At 31.2% G+C, this 15,315-nt stretch overlaps 1 protein-coding gene across 10 annotated transcripts in view; it reads right to left on the bottom strand.

Moving 5' to 3' along the window:
• Nucleotides 1–5,665: 5,665 nt before the first annotated feature.
• The window catches only part of LOC127730300 (furin-like protease kpc-1), a 131,142-nt gene continuing 121,492 nt past the window's right edge, over nucleotides 5,666–15,315 (bottom strand). For 3 of the 10 annotated variants that reach the window (XM_052238621.1, XM_052238622.1, XM_052238623.1), the window contains exons 24-33: nucleotides 14,355–14,393; nucleotides 12,368–12,406; nucleotides 11,616–11,654; nucleotides 11,176–11,214; nucleotides 10,552–10,584; nucleotides 9,604–9,642; nucleotides 9,319–9,357; nucleotides 8,194–8,232; nucleotides 7,821–7,859; nucleotides 5,666–5,826 (exon numbers count right to left, since the gene is read on the bottom strand). In XM_052238621.1, coding sequence (XP_052094581.1) covers nucleotides 5,705–5,826; nucleotides 7,821–7,859; nucleotides 8,194–8,232; nucleotides 9,319–9,357; nucleotides 9,604–9,642; nucleotides 10,552–10,584; nucleotides 11,176–11,214; nucleotides 11,616–11,654; nucleotides 12,368–12,406; nucleotides 14,355–14,393 — 467 coding nt within the window. In that variant the 3' untranslated portion in view covers nucleotides 5,666–5,704. The remainder of the gene's footprint in view (nucleotides 5,827–7,820; nucleotides 7,860–8,193; nucleotides 8,233–9,318; nucleotides 9,358–9,603; nucleotides 9,643–10,551; nucleotides 10,585–11,175; nucleotides 11,215–11,615; nucleotides 11,655–12,367; nucleotides 12,407–14,354; nucleotides 14,394–15,315) is intronic. The other 7 variants (XM_052238626.1, XM_052238624.1, XM_052238625.1 and 4 more) reach the window with 7 other exon arrangements.

Genomic DNA, 15,315 nt, shown 5'->3' with positions numbered 1-15,315 from the left:
TTGTTGATTTTTCTCTAAAAAATATTTGAAAATTTCAACCATTGGTTGTTTTAGACAACTGAAATAGACAGTTATTTTATTGTTATTTATGTCTCTATTGAATTAAAACTGTTGCAACAAGTTCAAAAGAAGAAAGGCAAAATACAAAAAACAGCCAAAAGACAAACAACAGCATACAAAACACAACATAGAAAACTAAAGACTGAACAACATGAACCCCAACAAAACTGGGGGTGGTGCTCCCAAAGGGTAAGCAAATCCTGCTCACTAGGTCCTAGCATGAAATTTTATTATCAAGAATTCTGAATCAAAGCCTCCTATAATTTGGTATTACTGTTTCATGTGAGCATGATACCTGTATTATGCGTTTTCACATCCATCAACTTCCTGTTTACTGAATTCTTGTAGAGGGATGTCATTAGTTGCAGGTAGCTCACTCTTAAACTTGTGTCACAGGTTCAAAACAATTGTGCCAAAGTCCCATGTTTTTTCAAAACATGCATCAGATTTTGGTATTCCTTAGTTTGAAGTCCTGCATATTACGTGAATGATAAATAAAACTGTTTATATAAAGGTTTTCTTATTCTTCATGGTGATCATCAAGACTTTAACCAATTGAAAAGCCTTCCCAACTTAAGTAGCAAACATTATGTTATTGTAATATATGTAGCTTATATATCTTATCTGCATGCTCTCTGTTATGAATATGTTATTTATATTTGGTAAAAAGCTCTCGAGAGCTTATGTTGGTACCATTATATGTGATCCGAATCAAAATAAAACTGATGTATTCATATTTATATTCGTTACAAAAGGTTGATGTATGTTTATATTGAAACTGGTTGTGAAATCTTTTAATCTAATGAGACTGCAAAATTATTCATTTCTTTTTAAAAAGTAAATTAAACCTCATGTAGAGTTTTCTTATGATTGTTTTTTTTTTTTTTTTGAAAGATTAGAATATAAGACTCAATTTCTGTGAGTTTACAATTATTATTTAAAATGTTCACTAGAGGGTCATAGGGACCAATGAAAAACAGGTGCAAATTTTTTAGTGCTGATTGCTTGCAATTCAATCGTATAGTGAAAATTAAAGCCATGAATTGACAAAAAATTTTGATCTAGTTGCTTAATGTCACCTGTGCAAATAAATAAGTGTTTGATTCATGTTAAAATGTTTTTAATGCTTGATAATATTTTTTATGTTGCCACATAAAATTGCAACTCTTGACATTGGCAAAGTCCAGCACATCCAATGAAGATTATTTATTAAGCTTATATGTTTAATTCATTTAGATTTGTTATTTTGGCTTAAAGACTAATAGGTAAAGGTTATGATTAAACTGTTGTTCTTCAATCAATATGATTGTTATGGAACGACATTTAACTTCAAGGGGGAGGGGTTATGGTTCTTTCCTAAAAAATGTTCTGATCCCCAATTTGATGGAAAAAAATATTGTGGTCAAGCAGATAACAAAAAAAAATATTCTGAATCATGATTTTCCACATACCGTATAGTGTTAAATTTTGAAAAAAATAATTTGATTGATAGCGTCGAGAAACTAAAAAAAAATGTTCGCCCTTTGCTTTTTCTGACAGACAAAAAACCATAACCCCCTTTGAAGTTAAATGGTTGCTCCCTTAGTTTATTCCTGAGAGGTTTGTGTCATATAGTGATATGTTGAAGATTTATCGGGTTGTATTTGTGTTTTTTGCATGATAGAAACAATTTTTTGTTTGTTTCAACAGCAAACAGGAAGATGACTTGATAAGTTTGGGTCAAAATTATAAACGTCGGTTCATACATTATAACGTCGCTGATATGCCCGGATCAAAGTTATAAAGGCCAGGTCAACGTATTTGACGTCATATAGCCGTGAATTGCAATTTTACTAAGAGTTGACAGACTGATACAGACAGTGGGACGACCGATAAAGGCACTTATTGATTCACAACCTTTTTAGTCACAGGAGTATATGCAGCTGGACTTATTGTATAGATTTTTGTTTGTTATTGAAGACAGTATGTCGACCTTTAGTTATTTGTTCTTTGTTGTTCTTGGATGACTGACTTGTTTTCATGTTACAAAGGATTTAAATAGTACTATACAAATCTTCAGCAGTATTGCTTTTACCAATTCACTTATTTCCTGTAAGAAAATTCAATTTGACAGTTAGCAATTTCTAGGATGAATAAATGTTCATACATTGGTTACATGGCTATTGGTCCTGTAGCACTTTTGTATCCCACTAGCAGGTTTTATTATGCCCCAGCAACGATAGTAGTAGGAGCATTATGTTTTCTGGTCTGTGCGTCCGTTCGTTCGTTCGTCCGTCCGTTTGTCCCGCTTCAGGTTAAAGTTTTTGGTCAAGTCAGGTTAAAGTGTTTGGTCAAGGTAGTTTTTGCTAAAGTTGGAGTCCAATCAACTTGAAACTTAGTACACATATTCCCTATGATATGATCTTTCTAATTTTAATGCCAAATTAGAGTTTTGACCCCAATTTAACGGTCCACTGAACATAGAAAATGATAGTGCAAGTAGGGCATCCGTGTACTATGGACACATTCTTGTAACTAATGTTATGTAAGCAATTTGCTTTTAAAGTTTCATTATTTTGAGCAGGGCATAAATGACTGTCAAGGAATTGTTAGGCAAGCGTAATTTAATTTCAATAGTAATTATAAACTCGCCAAAGGCTCGTTTATTAATATATTGAAATTAAATAACTCGACTTGATATCAAGCCTTTTCGGTCGTCCCATTGTCTGTATCACTCTGCTCAGCTCTTAATAAAATTGCATATCACGGCTTTATGACGCCAAATACGTTGACCTGGCCTTAATAACTTTGACCCGGACATATCACCGACGCTACAATGAATAGACCGACGTTGATAAGTTTGACCAAACTTATCAAGTCATCTTCCGGTTTGCTGGTGAAACGAAGAAAACACTTGTTTCTATCTTGGAAAATACGCAAATACAACCCGATAAATCGGATATCTGGTTGTCTGCATATTTATATTGTAAAATATCAGCTGCTCGACACAATATGAAGCCTTTTTGAACTCGTTCACTGCGCTCACTCAACAAAAAGCTTCATACTGTGTGACACGCAGCTGATTTTTTACAATATCAGTATGATGACAACCTGGTAATCGGTACAAATCTAATTCTCACTCGTTATACAACCTATAATCATTTTCATTTTTTTTTATCATTATCAAGTTTCATGAGAATTATTAAAGGTCTTTTTTAGATGGAAAAGCACACCTTACAATCATTCTACTCATCCAATGTAGTTAGGAGTTTTGGGACCTAATCATGAATCGTAATGTTGATTAAGAACCATGAAATGAGGCAAAGATAATTAGATGAGCCCTTTCAGACAAACATGTTGACCTTGCAATAATTCAAAACACCAAATATAGTTGACCTATTACTTATTATATCTGGGAAACAATGCTAATCACAAAAATTAAGTTGACCAAACCATGAAATGAGGTCAGATTAACCCTGTCGGATAGACATGTTCACCTTGCACTCATTCTATCCATGAAATATAGTTAACTGGGGGAATGCAATGTGAGCCATCCGAGAAGATCACACTGTATGTAAATAAGTAAATTATTATGATTAATTATGACGCAAGTCAAAATGATCAGAAAAATCAGATGACGGTAAAATATGGTCTACACATGGTGGTGCATACTGTTTTGAGAGTTTTGTGTCATACAGTGTCAGAGGATTTGCATTCACAGGGGTAATTTTTGTATATAGTAAAAACATATAGTACCTTATCTTCCATAATAATAGTCAAATCAAAATGATAGTAGAATAGGGTTTATGTAACACATGACGGCAAACAATCCAACCATGTATGAGAGTTGTACAATAGTCCAAAAAATGTTCAATGTCCACAAAACCCTGGTTAAAAATGGTCGAATCAAACTGACGGTGCAATATGGTCAACTTGAAATGATGGCAAACAACCCTAGAAAGAATGAAAGCGTTCTGTCAAAATGTCTCGGAGGAGTTGTGTTCACAAGATGTCATCGTTGTTTGTAACGGACGGAATGACGGAGTCACACACGGACGCTCGCATGGAAAGACGGATAAGCTATTTTAATTTTTATCATATAATGCAAAACGCATAAAAAATAAAATCGTACAAATTGTCACTAAAGGGCAATAACTCCAATGAGGAGTCGTCGGACGATTTCCTCCATATTGTCTGAATTGTAGATCTTGTCTTGCTGATCTTTTTTTTTTCTTATTTAAGTTTCTATTTATCTATCATAAATTTTAATATATAAGGCAAAAACGCAAGACATTGGTAAAAATCATCATCAAAGGGCAATAACTCTAATAAGGAGTCGACTGACGATTTCGACCATGAAACTTATTTGTAGAACTTGTCTTGCTGATCACTTTTGCATATTTAAGTTTCTATCTATCTATTATAATTTTTAAGATGGTAAAAGGCAAAAACGCAAAAACGCAAAAACAAAATATAGTAAAATCATAATCAAAGGACAATAATTCTAAAAGGGAGTCAATTGGCGATGTTGACTATGCAGACTTATAAGTAGAACTTGTCTTGTTGATCATTTTTGCAATTTAAAGTTTCACTCTATCTATTATAGTTTTCAAGATAATAGGCAAAAGTGAAAAAAATGGTAAAATTTGTCATTTGAGGGCAATAAGTCCTATAAGAAGTCGTCTGACAGTTTTGACGTATATGGACAATTGGTAGAGCTCAACATTTACCTTAGGTCAAATTTTCTCTTTTTATAACGGTTTTCAAAATAATAGACAAAACTCGCATTTTACCCCTATGTTCTACTTTTAGCCATGTCGGTCATCTTGGTTGGCAGGCGGGGTCATCGGACACATTTTTCAAATTTGATACCCCTATGATGATTGTGTCAAGTAGTTTCAGAGGAGAAGATTTTTGTAAAAGTTAACAGCCGACGACGGACGACGGACGCAAAGTGATAGAGAAAAGCTCTCTTGGCCCTATGGGCCAGGTGAGCTAAAAATATGCTGGTTTAGGTAATTAAGCCCTCAACACAACAAAAAAACCAACCAAAACGACATATAGAAGGCATACTATCTTCAACAGATTTTATACGCTTTTAGATAGTTTAGGCAGTTGAACTGAGAAATATCCAGTTGGAAGTTAGAAATGTAAAAATGTAAAATGAGAAATTTTGAAAATCGAATGTCCCTACCAGTTTGTCGAACGTTAGTCTATCAAGTGTTTACTGAAATAAAGCGTGATTTGATTTTACAAGCTTTGCCCATTGCCTGCATAAACATATGAACTGTGCATTGATCACTGCAATAGTTATGCACATTTGGTAATCTTTAGGTAAGCATTTTGTTTTCATGACAAGTCGAACATAATGTTAACATATGGTAAGAGGCATTTTATCTTTGAACCAGTTGTAATTTTCTCACATTCTCAAAATATAGATTCGATTAAAATAATTATTTCTTCTATTATTTTCTTAAAATTCTATCATTGCTATTATCCAGTGTATGATGTTTTCTTGACTTGTTTTGTCTGTAAATTAACTACATATATAACATAACAAAAGATTTCCCCTTGCTTTAAAAAAATGACGTCCATGTTCATAGAAGCAGTAATGATTCATCAAGAATTCACTTAAACATTTTTTATTACATTGATTTCAACATGTTCAATTTTCAACTGAAAAACACAATCCACATGTGTTTCGGCAATTATCGCGAAGATTTTGTTGATTGCATAAATTATCTCGGTCTGAATAACTGCTGCAATCTTCCCATAGATCTACACAACCTGAAAAAGAAATGAACATGCACTATTTTCCAATACCATAATTACTAATAACTTATTTTTCATCAAATGGATAATGTTCTGCGAATCGTTCTTTTTTTCGTTACATATCATTCGGAACTTTAATAACACAATTGAACGCTAGGAACATTGTTGTTTACTAGTAGCTTGATATGGACGTTCTAGACTTTATTGTTTAATTAAGATAATCATTATCATATGTGTTTAGGTAAAAATCACCGAATGATATTCAATCTCTAACTGAATATAATATTCGCTTAACTTATTCCTACAACTGGTACATGTAATCGTATATCTCCATAACTTATTGATATAAACTCTTAAGTGTATTTTAATGTATAACAGACATCGATTATCAAAAACAAAGTTGTTTATGTTATATATAAATAAAAAGAAATGAAAGCACATTTTATTTGAATTTTAAAATACCCAGTAATCAGTTCATCTTAGATATCCTTAGATATCGAACTTTTCGTCACTTGTTAAGCTTCTACAGAGCAGTTCAGAAATGAAACTTAAAAGATTAGCCTTCCAATACTACGCTTTTTGTGCTAAGAAGCGTTTTATTTTGTCTTATGGTTTAGGATTTCATTAGGTCAAAGATTTTGGAAATGGGCAAACTTTGGCAAATTAATTGCAAGATTTCCGACCATGCAAAGATAAGAAAAAAAGATATCATAAAAAATTTCTACGGTTGTATTGTCACGTAGTGTTGTCATATTTTTTAACATTGTCATATAAGCGGGAGGTTTGGCTAGCCATAAAACCAGGTTCAACCCACCATTTTCTTAAAATATCCTGTACCAAGTAAGGAATATGGCAGTTGTTATCAAATAGTCCGTTTCTATGTATGTTGGCGTTTGTTTTTGTTGAAGTTCAGTGTTTCTGTTGTTCCGTTATTTTCCTCTTATAGTTGATGTGTTTCCATCGGTTTTAGTTTGTAACCCGGATTTGTTTTTCTCTTAATCGATTTATGAGTTTTAAACAGCGGTTTACTACTGTTTCCTTTATTTACCATTAAATATGAAAATAAGAATATTTGTTATGATTGCCAAAGCGATATTGTCCAACAGACACCAAAGTGAGAAAGAAGTAAGGAAATATAGGTTATCGTACAGGCTTCAACAATGAGCAAGACTCATACCGCTTGGAAGCTATGAAAGGCTCCGAAATAACAAATGCAAAATAGTTCTAACGAGAACAGTAAAGGTCTGTTTATGGTAACAAAACTATACGTGTAACAAATATGATAAACAGCAACAAACGACAACCACTGAATTATAGGCTCCTAACTTGGGACAGACAAATAAAAAATGTGGCGGGATTAAACATTTTTTGTAGGCCCCATAACCCTCATCACACCTGGGACAGTGGTGAAACAACACAACATAAACAACTGTTAAAGCCAGTTTAAAAGGGCTTACCTCATCAAAACGATACAAAACATAAAAAAGGAACAAATTAAGTAAAGGTTTATGTAATTTGTGTTAACGAAATCCATGACTAGTATATCAAAAATATTTCAAATTGTTTAAATAATTTAGCAATTTATAATCACTTTTGCTTTATTTCAAATTAGAATGAAAAGTTCTATGTTTTAACAGTACATAAACAATTGTGATAAAATGATTTATTTTGTGTACTTAGCATTAAACCCCTATCACACACTAAATGCAGAATCTAATTTTTTTTTTAAATACCAACAGTTAGGCTACTGATTGCATCTTTAGAAATAGGAATGAAAAGAATGATATGAGAAGGATTTTGTATGACAAGAGAAATAAGAATTGAAAAATAATTTCATTAATACTTTTCTGTAATGCAAAATCTGTAAATATTACTTTCAATTCCTGTAATGTAAAACTAAATCATTTCAAAATAAAAAAAAAATGACTTCATATAAAACATCACGAAATTGATTACTACTTTAGAACATCACTTTAAACAATACGTCAACATATCTATAAAATTTATACCTAGCTCTATCGAAGCTCTGGCTGTTGGTGTTGCATGATCTACAAAAATGTATAGAAAGTAGATTAACAATCGGAAATACTGTAGGATTAAATATTGTTAAACTTGTAGTTATGTTTTATAGTGTTCATTCTCATCAAGATAATACTGTAGTTGAATTAGTTGCCGTTTTCTCTCTCAATTATCTGTAATAGCATTATTGATTATCAGAATACTGATCATCAGCCAAATAGCCAGTATCTTGTCACTTAAATGACTTATAATATACATTTCATCAATTGTCAGTTCACATAAATTAACAAATTATATGCAGCAAAGGCTTCAACACCTTTAGACAAACATAACAATACAACAAAACATTGTTACAATATATACCTTGCTCTGTCGAAGCTGTGGGTTTTGGTGTTACATGATCTACAAATATTCATAGAAAATAGAAGAACTACCTAAACACTGTAGAATCGTATACTTTTAAACGTATAATTATGTCTTATTACTCAATGTTTGGCCTGTTTTTTTATATTCGAGCGTCACGGTTAACTCTTTTGAAGACGAAAAGCGCGTCTGGCGCAAAAATGTTTATGAGGAATTCATTTACAACCCCTGAGTCGATGCCACTATTGGCGGAGGTTTCCTCCCAGAGGGTATCACCAGCCCAGTAGTCAGCACTTCTGTGTTTACAGAAAGTGTGATTGATATGATCATAATTATAAATTATCTGTTTACAAAACGTTCGAAATACTAGGATTTTCTACCCAAGAAGTACTTTTGCTGTTTGTGGCAAAACTATTCGGAATTTTGGACCCTCAATGCTCTTCAGCTTCGACCTTTGTTTGGTTTTTAACTTTTTTTATTCGAGCGTAACTGGTGAGTCTTTTGAAGACAGAACACGCGTCTGGCGTACACAATTTTTATCCTGGTATCTATGGTGAGTTTGTATTCATCCTCATCAAAATAATACTCCAGGTGAATTAGTTGTCGTTTTATTTTCTCAATTGTCTGAATATGTATTACTGATTATTAGAATACTGCACATCAGCCAAGTAGTCAGTTCTTTGCCACTTTGCTTCCGCGCTTCATACAAAATGTACTTCGGTCAACGCTTTTACACCCCAATAAATTTACAAAAATACTGTAGAATAACATAGTTATATTTTATAGTTCAATGTTTCTAATCAGCAAGATAATACTATAGTTGAATTAGTTTTCTGTAATTGTCTCAATTATCGAAAAATGTATTATTGATTTTTAGAATACTGCACATCAGCCCAGTAGTCAGTACTTTGTCAGTGATATGACTTACAATATGCATTTCAGAAATATTCAGTCGATGAATAAACACACGATTCGAATTAAAGGTTTCAACAGCTTTAGGTTAAAGACTTTGAATTTCATCATTTTCAAATAAAAATTTGACTACATATAAATACATTCCTGGACTGAATACATATTTAGAACGTAACTTTCAATCATACGAGAACACTTTTCTAACATGTATACCTTGCTCTGTCCAATCTGGTTGTGTTGGTGTTGCACGATCTACAAAAATGTATAGAAAAGAAATTTACTATCTTAAATACTGATTTAGTTTTCGTTTAATTTTCTCAATTGTTTGATAAAGTATTATTAATTTTAAAAAATACAACACATCAGCCAAGTAGCCAGACCTTGTCACTTAAATGACTTATAATATGCATTTCTTAATTTGTCAGTTAATAAATTAACAAATTATATACACCTTTAGAAAAATATAACATTACGACAACACATTAATACAATATATACCTTGCTCTGTCAAAGCTGTGGTTGTTGGTGTTGCATGATCTACAAATACGTATAGAAAATAGATCAACTACCTGAAACACTATAGAATCAAATACTTATAACCGTTAAGTTATGTTTTATAGTTCATTTTTGGCCTGTTTGACTTTTTGGATTAGAGTATTTTGAAGACGGTATATATGATGAATTTATTATCAACCCCTGGGTCGATGTCACTGCAGGTAGAGGTTTTCTCCCAGAGTGTATCACCAGTCCAGTAGTCAGCACTTCTGTGTTCACAGGATGTATTATTGATATGATCATATTTATGAATTAACTGTTTACAAAACTTTTTATTTTTTCGAAAAACCAAGGATTTTCTACCCCAGGAATATATTACCTTAGCCTTTTTTGGAAAAACCATTTGAAATTTGGGGTTCTCAATGCTCTTCAGCTTCGTACTTTGTTTGTTTGTTATTTTACTTATTTTTATTCGAGCGTCACTGGTGAGTCTTTTGAAGACGAAACACGCGTCTGGCGTACACAATTTTAAACCTTGTATCTATGATGAGTTTATATTCATTCTCATCAAAATAATACTACAGTTGAATTAATTGTCGTTTTATTTTCTCATGCGTCTGAAAATGAATAATGGATTATAATATTACTGTACATCAGCCAAGTATTCAGTTCTTTGCCTTTGAAACGACTTATTTTATGTGGATTTTTTTAAATTTTCAGTAAACAAACTATTAGAAAAAAAAAACAGATTTCAACACCATTAAATTCGTCATTTTCAAATAAAAAACAGACTACATATGAATGCACTCCTGGACTGAATACATATTTAGAACGTATTAAATTTCAACAATACAATTCGTCCTGAACATGCTTGAAATATTTGCCACTGGCCATTTAGAAACCAAAATCAAATCAATCATCAATACGACACAACATTTATAAGATATATACCTTGCTCTGTCGAAGCTGTTAGTGTTGAATGATCTACAGAAATGCATAGAAAATAAATTAACTATCTGAAACACTGTTGAATTAAATACTTAAAAACTTATATGTTTCATAGTTCAATCTTCATCGTCAGCAAGGTAATGCTATAGTTGAATGGTTGTCGTTTTATTTTTGCAATAGTCTACTTCCCAATTTTATAATTGAAACTTTAATTAGATATCTATTTGATGAGTTGTTTCTCTCAGGAAGGACAAAATGTTCTTTGACAATGAGGAGCCAGTAGAAAGACCAAATTTATCTGTGCTTAATGTGTGAAATCTTTATGTTTTTCAAATCTTTTAATTATATTTAATCTGTTGAACAGCTAATCATTTTTGATTCCAATAGTTATTTTTTTAATATAAAATTGGTAAAAATGTCTAGACGAATTGGCAAATAGACTATTGTCTGAACATGTTTCATTGATTATCAGAATACTGTACATCAGCTAAATAGTCAGTACTTTGGCACTTTTATAGTATGTGTTTCTTAAATTTCAAGTTGGAATAGTAATAAATTGTTAGAAGCAAAGGCTTCAACACCTTTTGACAAATATAATAAAATGACAAAACATTTATAAATTTATACCTGGCTCTGTCGAAGCTGTTGGTGTTGGTGTTTCTTGATCTTAAAAATGTATAAAAGATAAATGAACTATTTAAAATACTGTAGAATAACAAAGTTATATTTTATAGTTCAATGTTTCTAATCAGCAAGATAATACTATAGTTGAATTAGTTTTCTGTAATTGTCTCAATTATCGAAAAATGTATTATTTATTAGAATACTATATATCAGCCCAGTAGTCAGTACTTTGTCAGTGATATGACTTACAATATGCATTTCTGAAATATTCAGTCGATGAATTAACACATGATTCGAATTAAAAGTTTCAACAGCTTTAGGTTAGAAATGCTTTGAATTTCATCATTTTCAAATAAAAATTTGACTACATATAAATGCATCGCTGGACTGAATACATATTAAGAACGTAACTTTCAACCATACGACATCTATAAAATGTATACCTTGCTCTGTCCAATCTGGTTGTGTCGGTGTTGCACGATCTACAAAAATGTATAGAAAAAAAATTACTATCTGAAACACTGTAGAATTAGATAATTGTAAACTTATAATCTTTATGTATTTCAAATCTTTTAATTATATTTAATCTGTTGTACAGCTAAACACTTTTGATTTCAATAGTTATTTTTTTAATTTATATTGGTAAAAACGTCTATGTATCATTTTCGTCTTATCATGCTTTGCATGATCACAATCTGACCGATAAAAAACAAGACTGCAACTGCAAAGGGAAACAACTTGTGTTAAAATTGTGTGACAAAAGAATGAGGAATTGGCAAATAGACTATTGTCTGAGAAAATGTATCATTAAATTAACTATTTGAAATACTGTAGAATAACATAATTATATTTTATAGTTCAATGTTTCTTATAAGCAAGATAATAGATCATAATGCTACAGTTGAATTAGTTTTCGTGTGATATTCTCAATTATCAAAATGTATTATTGATTATAAGAATACTGCACATCAGCCGAGTAGTCAGTACTTTGCCACTGATTATAATATGCATTTCTTAAATATTCAGTCGGAAAATTAACACATGACTAGAAGCAAATGTTGCAACACCTTTAGGCTAAATAGACTTTGAACTTCATCATTTTCAAATCTTTTTTTACTACATATAAATGCATCGCTGGACTGAATATATATTTAGAACTGTCAACCATACGACAACACATTTATAAAATGTATACCTTGCTCTGTCCAAGCTGTTAGTGTTGGTGTTGCACGATCTACAAAAATGTACAGAAAAAAAAAATTACTATCTGAAACACTGTAGAATAAGATAATTGTAAACTTATAATTATGTTTTATAGTTGAATGTTTATCTTCAGCAAGATAGCACTGCAGTTGAATTGCTTGACGTTTTATTATTTCAAAAGTCTGAGACTGTATTATTGATAGTTGGAATACCAAAGATAAGCAAAGTAGTCAGTACCTTATCTCTGACATGACTTATAGCAAGCATTTCTAGTAGGTTTCAAGAACCTCAGGTAAATGTGAACTTAAATAGAAAATTAGAATGGACTACCTTAGCTATATTTGGCAAAACATTTCAAAACTTTAGGTCTTCAATGCTCTTTAACTTCGTACTTTATTTGGCCTTTTTAACATTCTTTTTATTCGAGCGTCACTGATGAGTATTTTGTAGACGAAACCCGCGCCTAGCGTAGACAATGTTAATCCTGGTCTCCATGATGAGTTTATTAAACAGTTTTGGTTAATTTCATTAATGACTCATTTATCATAAAACTTAGCACATATTTTGACATGGATTGTTTCAAGTTTTACATCAGAAAAACCGGGGCAGCTTTGAAATAACAATATGACTTTAGTAGTTAAAAAAAGTCCGGTGGATGTAAAAAGCTTGATTTTAAATGCAAAAGAAGACAAGTATGCGCAGTTTCCGTCATAACCTGAAGAACCTCATTAAAAATAAGTTGAACAATATTGCATAAGACTGATATACTTGCAAAATAAGAGTAAATCGATTTGATAGTATATAGTTTCACTCGTAAAAACCGGGTCTATACTCGAAAAAACTGGATCGAAAAAACACAGTCACAACCGGACAATATACCTACCATTTTAAAAGGATAATGTTCTGTTATTTGATATTTCAACCGAAACTTGATTAACTCATTATAAGGCTATAAGAAGTTTTGTTTATGTTGAGATGGACGGTTTTATGTGTGTTTCTTCAAATTAAGATCACCATATGATTTTAGGTAAACATACTTAACAATGTTAAATCTACAACTTATATTATATATGCTCATCTTATTCCTACACCCGGAACATGTAATCGAATCTCTTCAAGGGTATATTAAAGTAGTTGCACACATCAATACTCATAAATAAAAAGTAAAATCACAAAAATACTGATTCCGAGGAAAATTAAAAAAGGAAAGTCCCTAATCAAATGGCAAAATTAATGTCATAAATACAGAAAGGAAAGTACAGCACATTTGAATAAATAATCATTAAAGCCTTACGATTTTCCATGCATTTATAATCCTTTGACATCGATATATTATTTACAAAATTAAGAGTCTTCATAGAAGTTTAGAAGGGTAACTTAGATAATAAGCATGTTATACTTTTTATACTTAGGAGCGGGTCATATTGTCTCGTCGTTTCAAATTTATCTTAGCGTCATAAGGTCAAAGATTAGAAATTATTACATTTTGGCAAAGGAAACATTGTGGCAAGAATAATAAACACGAATTAGAATTTCTACGATTATTCTTTAAACATAGTTCAGACTTTTTTAAAGAAGTCAGCAATTTATAACGACTCTTGATTTATTTCACTTTATAAGGACTATTTCTATATTGAAAAATACGTAATACAATTGTAGAAAACATACTTTATTAGTTTACTTTATATCCAAATCCTTAATTTGAAATATGTATAAATATCACAACTATGTTACTGATTTCACATTAAGAAATATAAATGAAGGGAACAATGTGAGACGGATTTTGTATGAAAAAGAAATAAGAATTAATTTTAATAAGAAGACAAGATTCTGTTCAGTAATACAAAATCCGTAAATTTTACTTGCACTTCCTGTAATGTAGAATTTCATCATTTTTAAATACAAATTACACCACTGGACTGAATACATATTTAGAACGTAATTTTTAATAATACGGCAAACATAAATAAAATGTATACCTGGCTCTGTCCAAGCTGTTGTTGTCGGTGTTGGGTGATCTACAAAATTGTACCGAAAATAAATTATCTATCTGAAATACTTAAGAATTAAATACTGATAAGCTATACTGTAACTTATTTTCGCGGATACTTTGTTTCGCACTAAGTCTGTTCTAGCTGACTTCGCAACCATTTATTTTTTTATAACTTTCTTATTTTCTTAATGTATTTATATACAGAAAATCCGTGTTTTACTTATTCGGGACAATTTACTTTCACGTTATTTCTATACTCGCGAAAAATGATTCGCACTGAAAAGTTAAATGGTTTACAGTAGTTATAGTTCAATATTTACCTAGAGCAAGATAATAAAACATCTGAATTGATTGTCGTTTTATTTTTTTCAATTGATTGAGTCATTACTTTGTCTCTGACATGATTTCTAACGTGCATTTCTAAAATTGTCCGTAAATAAATTAACAAATTATCAGAAAAAAATTGTGGTAAGAATAAAGAATATTATTAGGAATTTCTATGGATACCGTTTAAACTTATTTCAAACTGTTCAAATAAGTCAGCAATTCATAATAATTGAATATTATTTCAATTTGGAATGAATATTTCTATATTGTAACAGTACGTAAGACAATTGCCGAAACACATGAATTCACTCTCATTCGTGTTATAGTATTCTTTTATTTGTCTTTGTAAATTATTACTTTTACTGTTTAGTCTGTTTTTGGTAATATCCATTGACGTGGCTCGGTACTTATACATCCCGTCATTGTGTTATTGTGCTATGGTAAAGTTTTGTATTCTTGTCTTTTGTTTTTACTAATGTGCTTTGTCTATATGCCTTTTTGTTTTACTTTGTTGACATATTTGTTTGTTTTTATAGTGATTAAGATTATAACACAATGTTGACTGCTGTACCCCTATTTTTGACATTTTTACCTATTATGTCTGTTTGTTTTGTTCACAC

Source organism: Mytilus californianus, unplaced genomic scaffold (genome assembly GCF_021869535.1).
Source record: "Mytilus californianus isolate M0D057914Y unplaced genomic scaffold, xbMytCali1.0.p SCAF_2, whole genome shotgun sequence".
NCBI classification, from domain to species: domain Eukaryota; kingdom Metazoa; phylum Mollusca; class Bivalvia; order Mytilida; family Mytilidae; genus Mytilus; species Mytilus californianus.
Note: the sequence above shows the minus strand (reverse complement) of the source record. Positions and strands in the feature narration are given on the sequence as shown.